Source organism: Canis aureus, chromosome X (genome assembly GCF_053574225.1).
Source record: "Canis aureus isolate CA01 chromosome X, VMU_Caureus_v.1.0, whole genome shotgun sequence".
Lineage (NCBI taxonomy): Eukaryota > Metazoa > Chordata > Mammalia > Carnivora > Canidae > Canis > Canis aureus.
In genome coordinates this window covers 83224511-83240172 of record NC_135649.1, presented here as the reverse complement: position 1 = coordinate 83240172, position 15662 = coordinate 83224511, and the positions used below count along the sequence as shown (strand labels likewise).

The window sequence follows — 15662 nt, the reverse complement described above, 5'->3', positions numbered from 1 at the left end:
AATAACAGGACACACAAAATTGGTTGAATGCATGACAGACAATCGGGCCAACAATCTAAGAATGTGAGGGGAAAAATAACAAATCGATAAAGACGCCCCAGGTCACACAGTCATACAGAATGACTAGTGAGCATCGAATACGCAATATATGTGGACATACATATGCACGATGCCAGGAGCATGCACCATTTACAAACACACACACACAAACACACCCCATCTGGGGACTCACCTTGCCCATCCCGGAGTGCGCATGCCCCATCTTCACCACCACAGGGTACGTCGTGCTGCTGAGCTGGTTGGGGGCGGGGGAAGGCAGAGCAGGGTCAGGGCGGGAGGGCCAGGAGGGCGATGGCCAGGGGTGGGGGTGGGTGTGGCGCCAAGGGAAGCCCATTCACGGGAGCCATGTGAGGAGCCACTTCCCAGAAGAGGCGAGTCAGAGACACACAGCAGCGGGGGGCACACAGCCTCCGGAGCTCAGAATCGAACTCGGAGCCCTGCCTGCCTGTCCCTCCCTCCCCTCCCCCCCAAGTTCCAGACATCCCGCCTCTGCTTTCCCGGGCAGAGCCATGGGATAGGGGTGGGGGACTTTTCCGGAAAAGGGAAAGTTTGTTTTTACAGTGGACGGATGATAGAGAAGTGAGTGTGTGTGTGCATGCACGGGGGTGTGGTGGTGAGCACGTAGTAACCGGACCCCTCAACCAGGCCCCGTATGTGAGCATGCACAGACACACCCTGGAGACCCGTACACAAGCCCTCCCTCAGAATTCAGACCATCACACCCAAGCACAGAGACTCCCACACACGTTGAGACCCACGAAATGGAAAGACCCACAACCAACACAGGCTCACAGCACACCTTGCTCTCTGGCTGCAGAGACCCACACAGTCATCCAGCCAGCCGGCTGCTCGTGGTGTGGGGCAGGGGCCGGCGCTGCTGGCCAGCCTCATTGCCCAGCAGCACGGCACGCGCGCGCGCACACACACACACACACACACACACACCCTTTCCTCTCACCCAAACCCACGTAACAGAGGGACACACACAACATGGGGGATTACCCATGCAATACAGAGACAACCCTTGGAGGCATGGCCACACAATTCAGAGGCACGTGCAACAATGACGGGCACACACGACACACCTGGGGCGACTCAGCACCCACAGACCCGCGTACAGGGAGCTGGACCCACACCGCCTACGGAGATACACATGCTTCTAGGTATTCACAGAACCACCGAGACCCACACTGCGGCCCTGGGCACATGACAAGGATATCTAGGGACACACACACACACACACACACACACCATGCCTTGCCGGCTATTCAAACGGAGAGGCGCCCACACGCGCGCGCACACACACATTCAGGTGTGAGGACGCCTCCAGTGTCCCGCGCCCCTGGATGGGAGAGGGGGACGGGTTGGGCGACCTTGGCCCCCGCACCGCCGGGCCAGGCCGCCCCCTCGGCAGCCCAGGCGCTGCCCCACAGGGCAGAGGTGGCCTTCCCGGAGGGGCTGCCGGGGCGGCGGCGGTTCCCAGTTCCCGACAGGCACAGGAAGCCCGCAGGCTCAGGGTGACCGATTGACCTTCAGGCCTCACCCTCTCTCCGCACCCCCACCTTCCTCATTTCCCAAATGGCTGGCGTCATTACGGGGCCCCTGAGAGGCACGGTGTTGGGACGGGGCTACGGGGATCCTCTAGATAGCACTCCAGGGTGACAGCGCAGAGGCGGCGCTTGACACAAGGCTCAGGCACGCGGGGACACACACACACACACACACACACACACACACGCGGCTCAGAGGTGAGCACCACAGCCACAATTACATGTGCCACCTACACCCGCTCTGCAGAGGCAGACAGACGGTTCTCAGAGACCACACAAAACACAAGGGCTACCGAGATGCCCCGGGTCCACACATACACCATGCAGAGGAGCACACACCACCAAAAGGCGCGCGCACACACACACACACACACCTCAGGGGCAGAGACACGGAGAGCTAGTGCACACGCACTGCCCTTCCCCGTCCCGAGGTTTCTAGCCCCCCCCCCCCCCGCGCCATTGCACAAACCCTTCTTGTTTTCTCTGGCCCCGGGCTGGAACACAACTGCGTGCACATGCGTGTGGTCACACCCGCACACGTGTGTAGGCAAGGAGCTCTGCACCCTAGGATGCCCCGGAGAGCCCTAGGTTTGAATCTTGGCTTCCCCTCATCCTGAGGCCACGGGGGACCCCGGGCAGGTGGCACACCCAGCCGGTGCCCCACCTCCACGGACCCCACAAGCCATCCAGCTCCCCAGGTGGCCACACACCCCAATACCCCGCCCGGAGACCCCACTGGTTCCAAAACCTGCACCACAACCCGGAGGCACAGACCCCCTCACGTGTAGAGTCCGCCCAGCTCGGTGCTGACTCAAGCCTGGGAGTCAGAGCTGGCATCAGAGCAGAGGCACCGCGGCAGGGCTTTCCCTTCCCCGCACGTCTCCCTGCGGCCAAGAGCTGACTTACTCAGCCCCGGCCTCATTCACTCTCCCTCCCCACTTTCACAACCGGCTTCTCCAAATTCCTGGTTTACTTCCCTTCTCCGCACCCCCCACCCCAAACAGGGTCATGTCTTCATTCTCATTCCTGGGGAGGCTCCTGGGAACGCTCCGCTGGCCTCACGGTCCTCATCTGCATAAGGAGATAGGCAAGGCTCTCTCTACCAGGGAAGTTGGGAGGAACAGATTAGTTATTTCAGGGGAAGTGCTTAGCACAGTATCTGGCCCACAGGAAGCCTCCATCCTCCAAAAGCGTTGGGTACCGTTATCAGAACTGGGGCAGCATCCCTTGGCTGGCTGGCATTAACAGGAGGCAGCTGGGATTCGCTGAGGGATGAAGTCCTTACAAAGATTTTAGAACAGGGCTTGACGGGGGCACCTGGATGGCTCAGCGGTTGAGCGTCTGCCTTCAGCTAAGGTCGTGATCCCGGGATCCTGGGTTCCCCGCAGGGAGCCTGCTTCTCCCTCTGCCTGTGTCTCTGCCTCTCTGTGTCTCTCATGAATAAATAAATAAAATCTTAAAAAAAAAAGAACAGGGTTCGACGCCCATAAGAGCCAGTGGTAGTTGTTGTTGTTGGCGGCGGTGGTGGTGTGGACTGAGCTAACCTCCCTGAGTTAAGCAGGCTTCGTTAGCCAGGGGGTCATGAAAACCAAATGCGAGAATTGACACAAAGAATATAGGGCACAGCGCACCGTAAGTGCTCAGTAAGTGGCTGCTAGCATCCCTACCATCACTATTATTATTGGTCTGCCTTCCCTGACTAACAAAGGATGTTAATGATCCCTTAGAGCCCTTTCCCAGGACCCCAGTGGGAAGATTCAGGCAGCATCTGGAAGCCGGTGGGCAGAGATTGCCTCACCAACCCCCCCTCCACACCACCCCACCGGGATGTGGGAGGGTTGGTGGGGAAGGGGCAGGGCAGGATGGGAGGGGATCTGTTTTCTACTGACTCACTGCCCTCTTTCCCCACCAGTGAACTGCCCCCCCAACCCAATGCTCACTAATTCACTGGCATGCTCTCCACTTGCCAGGGCTGTGCCACGCCTGGGGTAAGATCCTGGCACCAGTTAGCCCGGGTTCAGATCCCAGGCAGGCCCTGTGATCCTGGGAAAGTTCTTCAATCCCCCTATGCTCCTATTTCCTCATCTGTAGAATGGGAATGATACCAGTACCCATCTCAGAGGTTTTACTGTGAAATTTATTTATTTTTTTACTGTGAGCTTTAAGTGAAAAAATTTATGCTGAGTGCCTGGTACACAGTTGGTGCTAGATAAATGCTGGCCGTTTGCCGAAGTGTTTGGTCCCCCCCCCTTTAAGATTTTATTTTAAGTAATCTCTGCACCCAACGTGGGGCTGGAACTCACCACCCCAAGATTAAGAGTCATAGCTCCACAGACTAAGCCAGCCAGGTGCCCCTGCCTATGTTTTTTGAGAGGGGTTCAGAGCAGGCTCTGGCTCCAGGCCATCTGAGTTCGAATCCCAGTTCTGCCACTTTGCTAACTGCGATCCTGAATAAGTCACTTAACCCCTCCGTGCGTGCCTCAGTTCTCCCACCTTGTATTCCTCATCCACTCACCTGCTTTCTCTCTCTTCACTGATTGTACTGAACCTGTTCCCTTTCTGCCTTGCTCACCCTTCACCCAGCTCTCAGATCAACCAGGAGAGGGATTTTGGAGGGTGTGCTTGGCACACAGTAGGTGCACAAAGCAATGTTTATTAAAGGGATTAACTGATTCGGGCTTCAGCCATGGGGAGTTGGGGGGGGGCGCTCGGGTGGACTCTGGAGAGAATTTGGAGACTTTAGGGAATTGCCCTGGGTGGGGGGTTATCCTGCCTCGAAGCCCTCCACGGGGGCTGCCTGGAAGGACTGGTTGCCTGATGTGGAGATGGGGGTGGGTGGCCAGGGCGAGGCCCAGAGGGAGGGAGTGGAGAAGGATGCATCCCTTTTCGGCAGCCCTTGGCCCGCCCCTTGGCCTCCACTGAGGGTGGGCGGATGAGTAATGCATCCAGGAAGCCTGGAGGCCTGTGGTTTCCGCACCGCTGCCACCCCCGCCCCTCGCGTGGACATTTATCCTCCACTGCTCAGGCCCCGCCGCCATCGCCGCAGACCCAGCGCCCAGAGAGACTCACCAGAGGTAGGCTGGGGCCCCCCCGGCAGCCCGCAGGGCCTGAGCTTTCCTGCCAGCCCCCTGGCTGCTCAGTCTGGTCGGCGGGTACCAGGACCCCGGGCCGGGCAAGGAGAGGTGGGTGGGAGGGTGCTGGAACTGCTCCCCCAATTCCACACTCCACACTCCTTGGAACCCCGACATCTACCCCCGGCTCCTCTGAACCCATGAGCCCCTAATATCGCAGCTGCCTTCCAGGAGGCCAACTCCCCAACCCTCCAGACTCCTAAATCCCCAACACCACAACTTTCTCTGCTCCCAGATCCCTCTCGGGCACCCGCCCCCTAAGTCCCCAAACTCTCTGAGCCCCCACCTCCTCCCAGTTCTTCAGCTTCTCTCCACTCCTCCAACCTCAATATGCACAACCCCGAACCCCCAAATTCCTCCAGCTCCCGGAACCCCAAAGTCTTCACCCCAGCTTCTCGACCCACCTTCCAACTTCTCAGCATCCCTAAATCCTGCAACTCCTCTGCTGCCTTATTCTTCAAACACCACATTCTCATAGCCCCCCACTCACCCAGGCCCTGAAATTGCTCAAGCTCCACAACTCCTAGGCTCTCCCAACCCCCAGCCCCCTCAGCTCTGCTGGGCTCCCAAATCCCCAATGCCCTCCCTTAAGATCTCCACAGTCTCCAACCCCTCAAGCCCTGAGTCCAGTGGCTTAACCCCCTTCCAAGCTGGGTGGGGGGCAGGGCGCTGCCCACTTCTGCCCCTAAGGACCACTGACCGCTCCTCCCCATCCCGCAGAACCCACCATGGCACCCTTTGCGCCCCTGGCCTCCTGCATCCTGCTGTTGCTGTGGCTGACCGCCCCCAGCAGGGCCTGTACCTGTGCCCCACCCCACCCACAGACAGCCTTCTGCAACTCCCAAATCGGTGAGTGTACCCCACTCTGCCCACACACTCTGTGCTTTGGTTTCCCCTTAGTCCAGCGGGTTCACAAAGGTGACTCCGTCTAAAAAAGTTCCACCTGGCCCTGTGCTGACTCTGCTTTAGCACACTTGCACCCTCGTGCTCCTCGATCACTCCAGGCCCAATCGCACCTCAGGGCCTTTGCATTGGCTGCAGCCTCTACCTGGTACACCCCAGGTATCCATATCGGTGGCGGGCTCAAATGTCAGGATGGCCTTCCCCCACCACCCTGTTCAAAATTTTCACCCCTGTGCCCTAGTATTCCTGACCCCCCAGCTCTAAAATTCCTCATCACACCGAAGACCTTGTAACATTCCATATACTGATCTATTTCGCTTGTGTGGAGTCTCCTCCTGGCTAGAATATGAGCTCTACGAGGCAGGGCTTCTGTGTTTTGTTCACCGTTTTGTTCCTAACCCCCAGAACAGTGCCTGGCACGCGGCGGGCTCCGAAATATTTGTTGAGCGAACAAACACACGATGAATATATGGGAGAGGCTTAAGGCAGCGGGCGCCTGGCAGAGAGTAGTCACTCAAAATACGGATTCATCAGTTAACCTGCGTGCACATCGCTTAGCGTGCCGTGGGCCATTCCAGCCATCCCCCCACCGAAGTGTGTGCTTCGCGAGTGATCCTTCTATTTTACTGGCTCCTGCAGTCCATTTGACTCGTCTCCCCCCCTCTCCCCCACCCCCGCCCGCAGTCATCAGGGCCAAGTTCGTGGGGACCGCAGAAGTCAACCAGACCGACTTAAACCGGCGTTATGAGATCAAGATGACCAAGGTATCCCTCCTGCCCTTTCCCCAGCGCTCCCTAACTCTTCCTTCCCGGCCCAATAAGCCTGAAAGCCGACGGAGTCAGCTGCGACGTGGGGACGCTAGAGGGCTTCAGGGAAGAGCGCGGGGTGGGAGACCGTGTCAGTAAAAGGGACTCTTCCCCCCGCCCGGCGACAGATGTTCAAGGGTTTCAGCGCCTTGGGGAATGCCTCGGACATCCGCTTCGTCGACACCCCCGCCCTGGAGAGCGTCTGCGGATACTTGCACAGGTCCCAGAACCGCAGCGAGGAGTTTCTGGTCGCCGGTGAGGCCCCGCCCCCTCGGCCCGTGCCACGCCGGCCCGGCCCCCCGACGCGCCGAGGCCCCGAGGGGCTGGTCGCGTTGAAATGCGGACCGCCCCCGATTTCAGCCTATCAGAAAGCCGGGGGCTTTGCCCAGCCGGGGGGGGGGGTCTGTGCCCCAGGGGCGCCAATCAGGAGCCGCCCTGCCTCCCTGTCCCCGCCCCGCCCCTCCCCGACCCCCGGCCCAGCCAATCAGCTGCCGTCTGTTCCCCTCGCCCCCCGCCCAGGAAACCTGCGGGACGGACACTTGCAGATCAACACCTGCAGTTTCGTGGCCCCGTGGAGCAGCCTGAGTACCGCTCAGCGCCGGGGCTTCACCAAGACCTATGCTGCTGGCTGTGAGGGGTGCACAGTGAGTGCCGGGGCCCTGCCCGCCGCCTGCACAGCCATCCTCCGGCTCTTCCCCAAGCCGTGGCTTGTTGCTCGCTCCCTCTGGCCTTGCCTTGTCCGTCTGGCTGCTCCCCAAGCCCTAGGGCTGTCCCTGATCTCTCTTGCTGTTCCCCACCCCCACCCCCCAAACCTGAGACTGTTCCCTGGAAATTCGGGCTGCTTCCTTTCCCTCTAAATCCCTCCTTGTGACTATTTTCTAGTCCCCCTGCCTATTCCTGACCCCCGCCCCCCCTGCGCAGGGATTGTTTCTTGGTTCCCTAGAATGTTCTCCAAGAACCCAAAGTGTTGATCCCCCAACCCACTGACTCTTCCCCAGCATATCTGATTCTTGCTCCAGGGCTCTGACCGCCTCACACACAAGGGTGTGTTACGTTGCTCTTCTGACTATTCCAAGGCTGTCTCCCCGTGGCCCTGAATGTCCTCGGATCCCAGTGACACTGTCCGAGCCCCACGGCTCTGTTGCTACGCCTAAGGCCCTCCACTGGCCAGCTGTTCTCTATTACTGCCACTTGGTCCCTATCCTATGGGAGAATTCCCCTGGAGACCTAACTCCCCCCACCCCCACCCCCATGACTGTTCCCCAACTACTATTCCAGGAAACTGATCAGTTCGCTGGATTACAGTCACCTTGCCAAGCCCAATGACTGTTCCTCCCATGGGAGGGGCTGTTCTTGAGTATTTCCCCAGGTTGGGCAGCACCAGGTCTCCCTAGCAGTTCAATATTGGAAACCGAGGAGGGGAAAGTTCTGTGGGGTACAGGAGGCAGGGGCAGGGGGAGAAGCCCTCAGAGATGTGCCTCCCTCCCCGCCTCTAGGTGTTTACCTGTTCATCCATCCCCTGCAAACTGCAGAGTGACACTCACTGCTTGTGGACGGACCAGTTCCTCACAGGCTCTGACAAGGGTTTCCAGAGCCGCCACCTGGCCTGCCTGCCAAGAGAGCCAGGGATATGCACCTGGCAGTCCCTGCGGCCCCGGATGGCCTAAATCCTACTCCCCGTGGAAGCCAAAGCCTGCACAGTGTTCACCCCACTTCCCACTCCTGTCTTTCTTTATCCAAAACAATGAAATAAAGAACTACCATCCAGCAGGCAGTGTCCATGTGTCATGTCTGGGAACAAAGCCAGGCCACTGATGACCTGGTGGGAACAACCTGGGACCAATGCCGAGGGGGTGAGGGGTGCAAAATGTTGGCTTTTTGTATTTCACATAAAATTTCAGGTACTGGCAATAATTCTGTACGTTGGCATTAGTGCTGGTGATCGGCAACATCGGCAATGACCAGGATAACCTGCATTATCCACCACAATTTATCGGATGATCTCTCTGCTTGATACTTCAAAATATTTTTACCAGGTTAATTTATGATGCTCGTTTGCACGGGGCTCTCTAGAAAATTATCCCACTACTGACAGATCACTACTTCGCTGCCAAATCCCTCTATTCACAAATCCCTCCAGTTGACAAGCTCATCGACAAATGTCTTATCAATTGGCAAACAGCTCTCTTCCCTTGAGCACTGTCCTGATGCCATCCAGGAGGCTGTCCTGCCCCATCCACCTCTGTGGGTGTTACTGTCCTTACTGTTTTGTACTGTTGAGTCTGACTTGAGTGAAAGGGGAAAGCTTCAGGGGGCTCAGAGCACCCCGCTCCACCCCACTTAACCCAGCCAGGGACTCTGGAAGAAGAGGTTGTCCTGGCTCCCCACTCATGGCCTGCAGGAGATTCCTTGGAAGTGGCTATTTGGGGAATAGGAAGGATGAGGGGAAGGTGTGATATGGAAATCCCCAAGCTCTGCCCTTCTCCCCCTTCCCCTGCCTCTCCTCCCCTCACTTTATTTTTTAAGATTTATTTATTTATTTGATAGAGAGAGAGACCATGAGCAGGGCAGAGGAGCAGAGGGAGAGGGAGAAGCAGACTCCCTGCTGAGCATGGAGCCTGATGCAGGGCTCGATCCCAGGACCCCGGGATCACGACCTGAGCTGAAGGCAGACCTTAACCGCTTAACCCACTCAGCCACCCAGGCACCCGTCCCCTCACTCCTTTGACTAACACTGAAGGAAATACAGCAGTGAAGTGCAAGTGGGTTCAAAATCAGGACCAACCAGGTATGCCAGCCCACAGCCCCCTGCATACCTCCTCCTACACAGCTGTTCCCTTACCAAAACTGGGGCCTCTAAACCCAAACCTTACCTTTCTGGTTCATCTTCCCTCAGAAAAGCTGAGTAACAGATCCTCCAGACACTCCCTTCCTTAAGCCTTCTTGTTTCACAGCCGGGCCCTTCCCAGTCCTTGGCTTCTGCCCCTGACACCCCAAAGGTCCTGACTCAAGTGAGCCCTGGGGAGCCAGAACCTCTGTTTGGTGCACACATTCGACGGAACACCCGAGTTTCCGGTTGACCAGAATCTGCTTGCACAAAGGCTCCAACAGCATTTCCTTCGGTGAAGGAAAGCCCCCCTGCCCAAGTCCCTCCCATCAGACTACCCACTGTTCCTAAGAAGAAGCTAGGTCTCCTCCAGGGAATTCTGGGTCAACAAGCTGGACCCCTGGAGCCTCTTGCACTCTTAGGAGATTCCCCCAGGGCCCAAGATACGTTCTGAATCAGGATGGGTAGATTTTGAGCATTCAGGGCCTATCTCTCTGCCTGTCCCGGGGATGCCTGCTGCAGCAACAATTTCTATGTCAACATCTACACCTTGGGAGGATCGAAACCCTGTCCACACTGAAAGGGGCAAATGGTAGCCTTCGCTAATGGGTATAACTGTAAGGGTTCTGGTGGCCTTGTTGCTGTTGGCTCCGCTGCTCCTATCAATTCACCAAATCCTGGTCTCAGCTCCCTGCATTTTTAGGCTGTTGTTTCCTGACCCCAGGGCCCATTCTCTGAGCCCTCAGCTATTTAAATCCCTGGGAGGAAGGCTAAGTAGACTAAGGCAGCAGAAAAAGATGGAGCCCAGCGTGGAGGCCATTCTGCTGATCCACCCACCAGCAGGTGGTGTCAGGAATGGAGACATCCGTGCTTCAAGGATGGGGTGGACCACCAGGCCCTACGGAGGCCAGAATAGCATACAAGGCCACCTCCCACAGACCCTGGCAGGAGCCCCTGGCAGGAGCCCCTGGCAGGATTTCTGTAGTCCTGGGGTCATGACATGCTCCCTATTGCTCTTCTAGAAAATCTACTAAAGTGAGTAAAGTGAGTTATCACGCCCCCCCCCCCCCCCCCACTACCAGCATTCCGTGTCTGGGTGTGAATCTCTGCTTGGGAGAGATGGCTGGCTGAGAGAGGAAAAACGTGGGGGTGATAGCCTCGTGAGGTGTGCAGGTTGGGGGGTCCAGCTCAATGGGTAGCCTGGAGGCCAGCCCTTCCCTCACTTGAACCTCAATAGTTCTTCCTAAAAAATGGGCCTCACAGTCCCTACCCAGATTCCTTCTGAGGTCCATGCTAGGGTTGGAGGATACTTAATGGAGTGTGTGTGTTCATCGAGGTTTTTTTTCAGGTCAAAACATGAAACTCTCATAAATAATAACTTCATGTGTAATGTTACTAATAGTGACTTAATTTCTGGACATTCAACATGTAGTGGTTAAGAACATGAATGCTGCAGCCAGGTCATTTGCATTCAAGTCCTGCCTCTTCCAGGTACTAGCTCTGTGTCCTTGGGGAAATCATATCACCTCTCTGCGCCTCAGTTTCCACATCTGTAAAATAGGGACAAAAGGAATGCCTAACTCACAGGGACAATGTGAGCATTAAATGAGGCTGTACGTGTAAAATTCCTGGAACTGTGCCCGGAACATAGCCCTTACAAGGATTAGCTAGTTAGTAGTAGTAGTGTGATAAATATAATTTGACCTATAACTTTAGTAGTGATACTTCTTATCAGAAGTGATTATTTATATATTGGAAATAAATGCATAATATTAGTAGTAATCATTTAATGCACTCTGAAAACCTTAGTTTAACTGGTGATCCTGATAATCTGCCCCAGAGATGTTACAACTATTTAATATGCTCATTTGTGATGTTTTTCTTATTACTCAAATCTTGTATACTTTTTCCCAGTGTGCAAGTCTCGCCAATTGAAAAATACCAATAGGGATGCCTGGGTGGCCTAGCAGTTGGGCTCCTGCCTTCAGCCCAGGGTGTGATCCTGGGGTCCCAGAGTTGAGTCCCATATTGGGTTCCCTGCATGGAGCCTGCTTCTCTCTCTCTGCCTGTGTCTCTGCCTCTCTCTCTCTCTGTGTCTCTCATGAATAAATAAATAAAATCTTAAAAAAAAGAAAGAAAAATACCAACATTTTCAAAGACTTCTAAGGAATCCCCCCCACACACACACCTGTAATAATGTTCCTCACTGTGAAGTCTTCATTGTGGACAATGAATCATTACACTTACAAATCTCTTCTGTTGCCAAGACTGCAGGTGACACATTTCTAAGCCCTTGGTAAATCTCCCGGGAGAAGTTCCCTCTCACTGTACAAATCCCGTCTTTCACAAATATCCCATAGCAAATACCTGTGTTGAGCTACTGCCTTACTCATAAATATCCCATTGACATATCCTCATTGGTGACCCCCATTGACAAATCTCCCCATTCACAAATATCTAGCAACAATCTATCACCCAGTGATGAATCCCAGTGACAAATACCTCTCTTCATAATTACTCGCCATTTGCATATCCCCTACTGACCACCCAGTTGGCAAATCTATTTATAAATGTCTATTTATGACATAATTCCCATTGACAATCTTTTTTTTAAAAAATATTTTAAGTAATCTCTACACTCAACCTGGGGTTTGAACTTAAAACCCTGAGATCAAAAGTCACATGTTTAACTTACTGAGCCAGCCAGGCACCATCCCCCATTGACAATCTTTATTGACAAATCACCCCATTCCTGTACTGACATATCTCTTCATTCAAACATGCCCATCAAAATGCTCCCATTGATAAATCCACTTGTCAAATCTTCCCATTCAGAAATACCCACCATTGATATCTATGTCATTGATAAGCCTGTTTGAAAATCCTTCCATTTGTTGAACCCCACCCCTCCATATAGCCCCTATTGATCCATTCCCATTGACATGTCCCCATCCTTAGATATCTCCAGTTGGAAAATTTCCTTGCTGGAACAGCTCCCAATGTACTACCATATTACCATATTACCATTACAATATATGTTGAAACATCTCTCCCCACCCCCCTAATAATGGATGAAGAGGTAGATTTCTTTTTTCTTTGGATTTTTTAAAAGTAATCTCTACACCTAATCTGGGGCTTGAACTCACAACCGTGTGATTAACAGCTGCACACTCCGCTCACTGAGCCAGACAGGTACCCCAGATGAAGAGGTAGATTTCTAGAATAAGATCAGCCTTTCTTTTTCTCAGGAGTGACTGACACCTATGTCTCACTATCCAGCCCTGGACACCTTCCATACAGTAGTAGTGAAATCTGAGGACCAACTCCTATCACACTGTCGAGCTCCCACTGAAGGAAACAAGTAGGGCACAAGTTGTTTTTCAGTGTGGGAGTGAAGGTGGAGCTTTTTTTTAAAAAAAACAAGCTGGATTGAAAGTCTGTGTAAGAAGCCATAAGAACCTCAGATAAACTCCCCAACTCCTAATCTGCACTCCAGGAGAAGGCTGGAGGTATGTTCTCTCAAAAGAATAAAATAAGAGGGTTCACGTGGGGAGGAATGCCCGGGCTGCACCTCCCTCCTGTTGACTATTTATCCACCACTGAGCTTGGGCCTCTTGCTAGACCTTTGTGGAGATCCACCCAGCTTTCATGGATGGAGGTGGGGCCATTGGCCAGAGGTGCAGATTCAGTGTCCTTTCCCTCCCACAATGGCCCCCCCCCCGGCCCCAGGGCCTTGGAAAGCAGTGGTTTTAGAAGGATGCTCCCTGAATCCTCTCCTGATTAGGGGTGAGCTGGACCAGAGAAAGGCCATTTTCAATTCTTCCTCCAACCCATTTCTCTCAGGCTCCTGCCATGAATCCCACCTTCCTGCTGGTCCCTCCTTAGCTCCTGGCTCTGTCCGTGGTCACCCTTGGGCAAGCCTTCAGATGCTACCATCCACACACCCATGCTATTTACTGTAACTCAGATAAGTCTGGGTAGACCTTGGAGAGGCCTCCAACACAGGGGCTTGCAGTGAGGTTCCAGAAGGGTAGATAAAACCCCCTGGGGTAGTAGAACCTGGAAGGGAGGTGCTCTGCAAACTTGTTTCAGGAGTCTTGGGGATAGGGGAAATCTTGCCTCAACCCAATAGGGTTCCCTGACACATTTCTCCCATCCCTAGTGCTCGTGGCTTCATTCCTGGGGCTCATCCTCCTCAATGAGACTGTGAGGCATCATGAGTTCAAATCATCCAGGTACTTAGCCCACATCTTCCTCACACCTGTCTCCCCACCAACATACAAGCCCCTGACCCTACTCTGGCTGAGAAAATGGGGTGGGTCTCTGAGACACAAAAGCTACTGATGTGATACTAGGACCTCAGCCCCTCACCCCATAAATGCTCCTCAGCCTATGTGTACCTCTCTCCCTTTCCTTGCTTCACAGACAGTCAAGGTTCCTAAAAGGGATCGTAAGCCTCTGGGTCATAGCAGTACCCAAATATAAAGAGCAATGTGGTTATAGCTATCTCCATGCCCCCCAAGAACAGCTGTGGGGACATCCATGAGGAGTCTCTACCCTGCATGGACATCCTCAGTCTTCTCCCCATCTCAGCCCTGAAACAAAACATCCCCTCCCCAGGGTATTTTCCACCAGGGCTGCCCTCTCAGGACACTGTGCTCCAAGTCACAGCAAATTCTGTCCCCAAACCAACCAGAGTGGCCTGATCCGCTTGCGGATCACAGTCCCAGCCAAGGGACATCTGGTCACACTATACTGACCTCCAGGAGTCAGACATGGCATCTGTCCCTCTAGGCTCTTTGAGGGATGGGAACTTGCACTTCAGGGAAATGAGTGGTGTATCCTTGAAAGGGGCTGGGAGAGGAGCTTCTCAGGGAGGTTTCCTGAATATCTACAGGAAAGGGTGCCACTGAGCCTGGAGTGTGCCTCTAAGGTATGCCTGTGGCCACAGCACCACTCTTCCTTGTTCTTTTTTTTTTAAGATTTTATTTATTTATTCATAAGAGATACAGAGACAGGCAGAGGGAGAAGCAGGCTCCCTGCAGGGAGCCCGATGCGGGACTCGATCCCAGGACCCTGGGATCATGACCTGAGCCAAAGGCAGATGCTCGACCACTGAGCCACCCAGGTGCCCTTCTCCCTTGTTCTTTCTGCTCCCTGCTCCCTCCCTCATCCCCTGCTCCTTTGCCCTGCTCCTTTGCCCTGCTCCCCATTCTCTGCGCCCTGCTCCTTCTCTATGTTGCCTATCCCTCTCCCTGCTCTCTTCTTTCCACCCTGCTCCCTGCTCCTCCCTGTTTCCTCACCCTGAGCTATTCCCTTTCCCTGGCCCCTGGCCCCTCTGCCCAACATCAGTGCCTGCCACCCTTCTCTCCCAGGAGCATAAGCTACGAGAAGTGTGAGGAGTGGTACTCTGCCCCACCAATTCTATATATGCCTTCCTGCCAGCCCTGCAAAGCCACACACCTAAGTCCCAACCTTGCACAGTGTCCGTGGAGGGACACCTGCTTATCTGAGCATGGGCAAGAACACAAAGCCATGAGGGGCGCCTGGGTGGCTCAGTCAGGTAAGCGTCTGCCTTCGGGTTCGTGGTCCCAGGGTCCTGGGATTGAGCCCTGTGTCGGGCTCCCTGCTCAGCAGGGAGTCTGCTTCTCTCTCTCCCTCTGCCCCTCCCTCCTGCTCATGCTCTCTCTCTCTCTCTTTCTCAAAAAGAACATGGAGCCGTGAACTGGGCTGCCTTCCCTGGTGACCCAATATCTTCTATTGAATCCTTGTGCACTAGAGCCTCCTGCCTTAGACCTGGACTTCTACTCAGCCACACGGAGTCAGAGAGTCCCTTTGACTCCCTTTGAGTCCTTTCTCAAACTCAAGTTTCATGAAGCCCACCAACTTCCCACAACTGTCCCCTGAAGCCTCCCAAAGACCATCAACTTCTAACTGTGCTGAGGATCTACCTGGTCGTGCTGTGCTTCTTGATCTGGATGCAAGCAAGAGGAATGTGTTCACTTGGTGAAAATTTAAGGAGCTGTACACTTGTGCTATGTCCTCTTTCCTGCACTTATATCCCAATGACATTGGCCCCTTCAAACGAAAACTCCCCATCCTATTGACACATCTCCCGTGATCCTTCCTTCACTTCCTCACTTATTCCTGCCCTCTCTTTTTCCCACAATCTCCCCATCCCTGACTCTGTTGATTCACACTCCCAAGTACCTTCTCTTTCCCCACTGCACAGGGACTGTGAATCCTAGGCCCAGAGAAGGGACCGGATCCTGAGAGGCCTTGGGGTCAGACTCCACCTGTTCCATCGTGAACTCTCTATAAATATTTGCTGAGCCATAAATCACCTAGAGTGTAGGTAGCAAGGGAGGGGAAGTCCCTACCTCTA

General features: G+C 54.3%; 2 protein-coding genes across 3 annotated transcripts in view; one reads left to right on the top strand and one right to left on the bottom strand.

Annotated features, from left to right (window-relative positions):
• The window catches only part of SYN1 (synapsin I), a 49703-nt gene that overhangs the window by 5509 nt on the left and 28532 nt on the right, over positions 1-15662 (bottom strand). For both annotated transcript variants that reach the window (XM_077888446.1, XM_077888447.1), the window contains exon 6: positions 233-295. In XM_077888446.1, coding sequence (XP_077744572.1) covers positions 233-295 — 63 coding nt within the window. The remainder of the gene's footprint in view (positions 1-232; positions 296-15662) is intronic.
• TIMP1 (TIMP metallopeptidase inhibitor 1) lies at positions 4525-8220 on the top strand. Its single transcript, XM_077888521.1, has 6 exons — positions 4525-4684; positions 5462-5590; positions 6329-6408; positions 6579-6705; positions 6970-7094; positions 7947-8220. The coding sequence occupies exons 1-6, from the start codon at positions 4543-4545 to the stop codon at positions 8115-8117; spliced, it is 774 nt and encodes a 257-aa protein (XP_077744647.1). The 5' UTR covers positions 4525-4542; the 3' UTR covers positions 8118-8220.

What these genes read in the sequence shown, in the direction of transcription:
- TIMP1 (XM_077888521.1), top strand. Translation starts at nt 4,543, where the DNA reads ATGAGTAATGCATCCAGGAAGCCTGGAGGCCTGTGGTTTCCGCACCGC. An exon ending in CCCAGAGAGACTCACCAGAG is followed by an intron (nt 4,685 to 5,461) that starts GTAGGCTGGGGC and finishes CCCATCCCGCAG; the next exon opens with AACCCACCATGGCACCCTTT. An exon ending in ATGAGATCAAGATGACCAAG is followed by an intron (nt 6,409 to 6,578) that starts GTATCCCTCCTG and finishes GCCCGGCGACAG; the next exon opens with ATGTTCAAGGGTTTCAGCGC.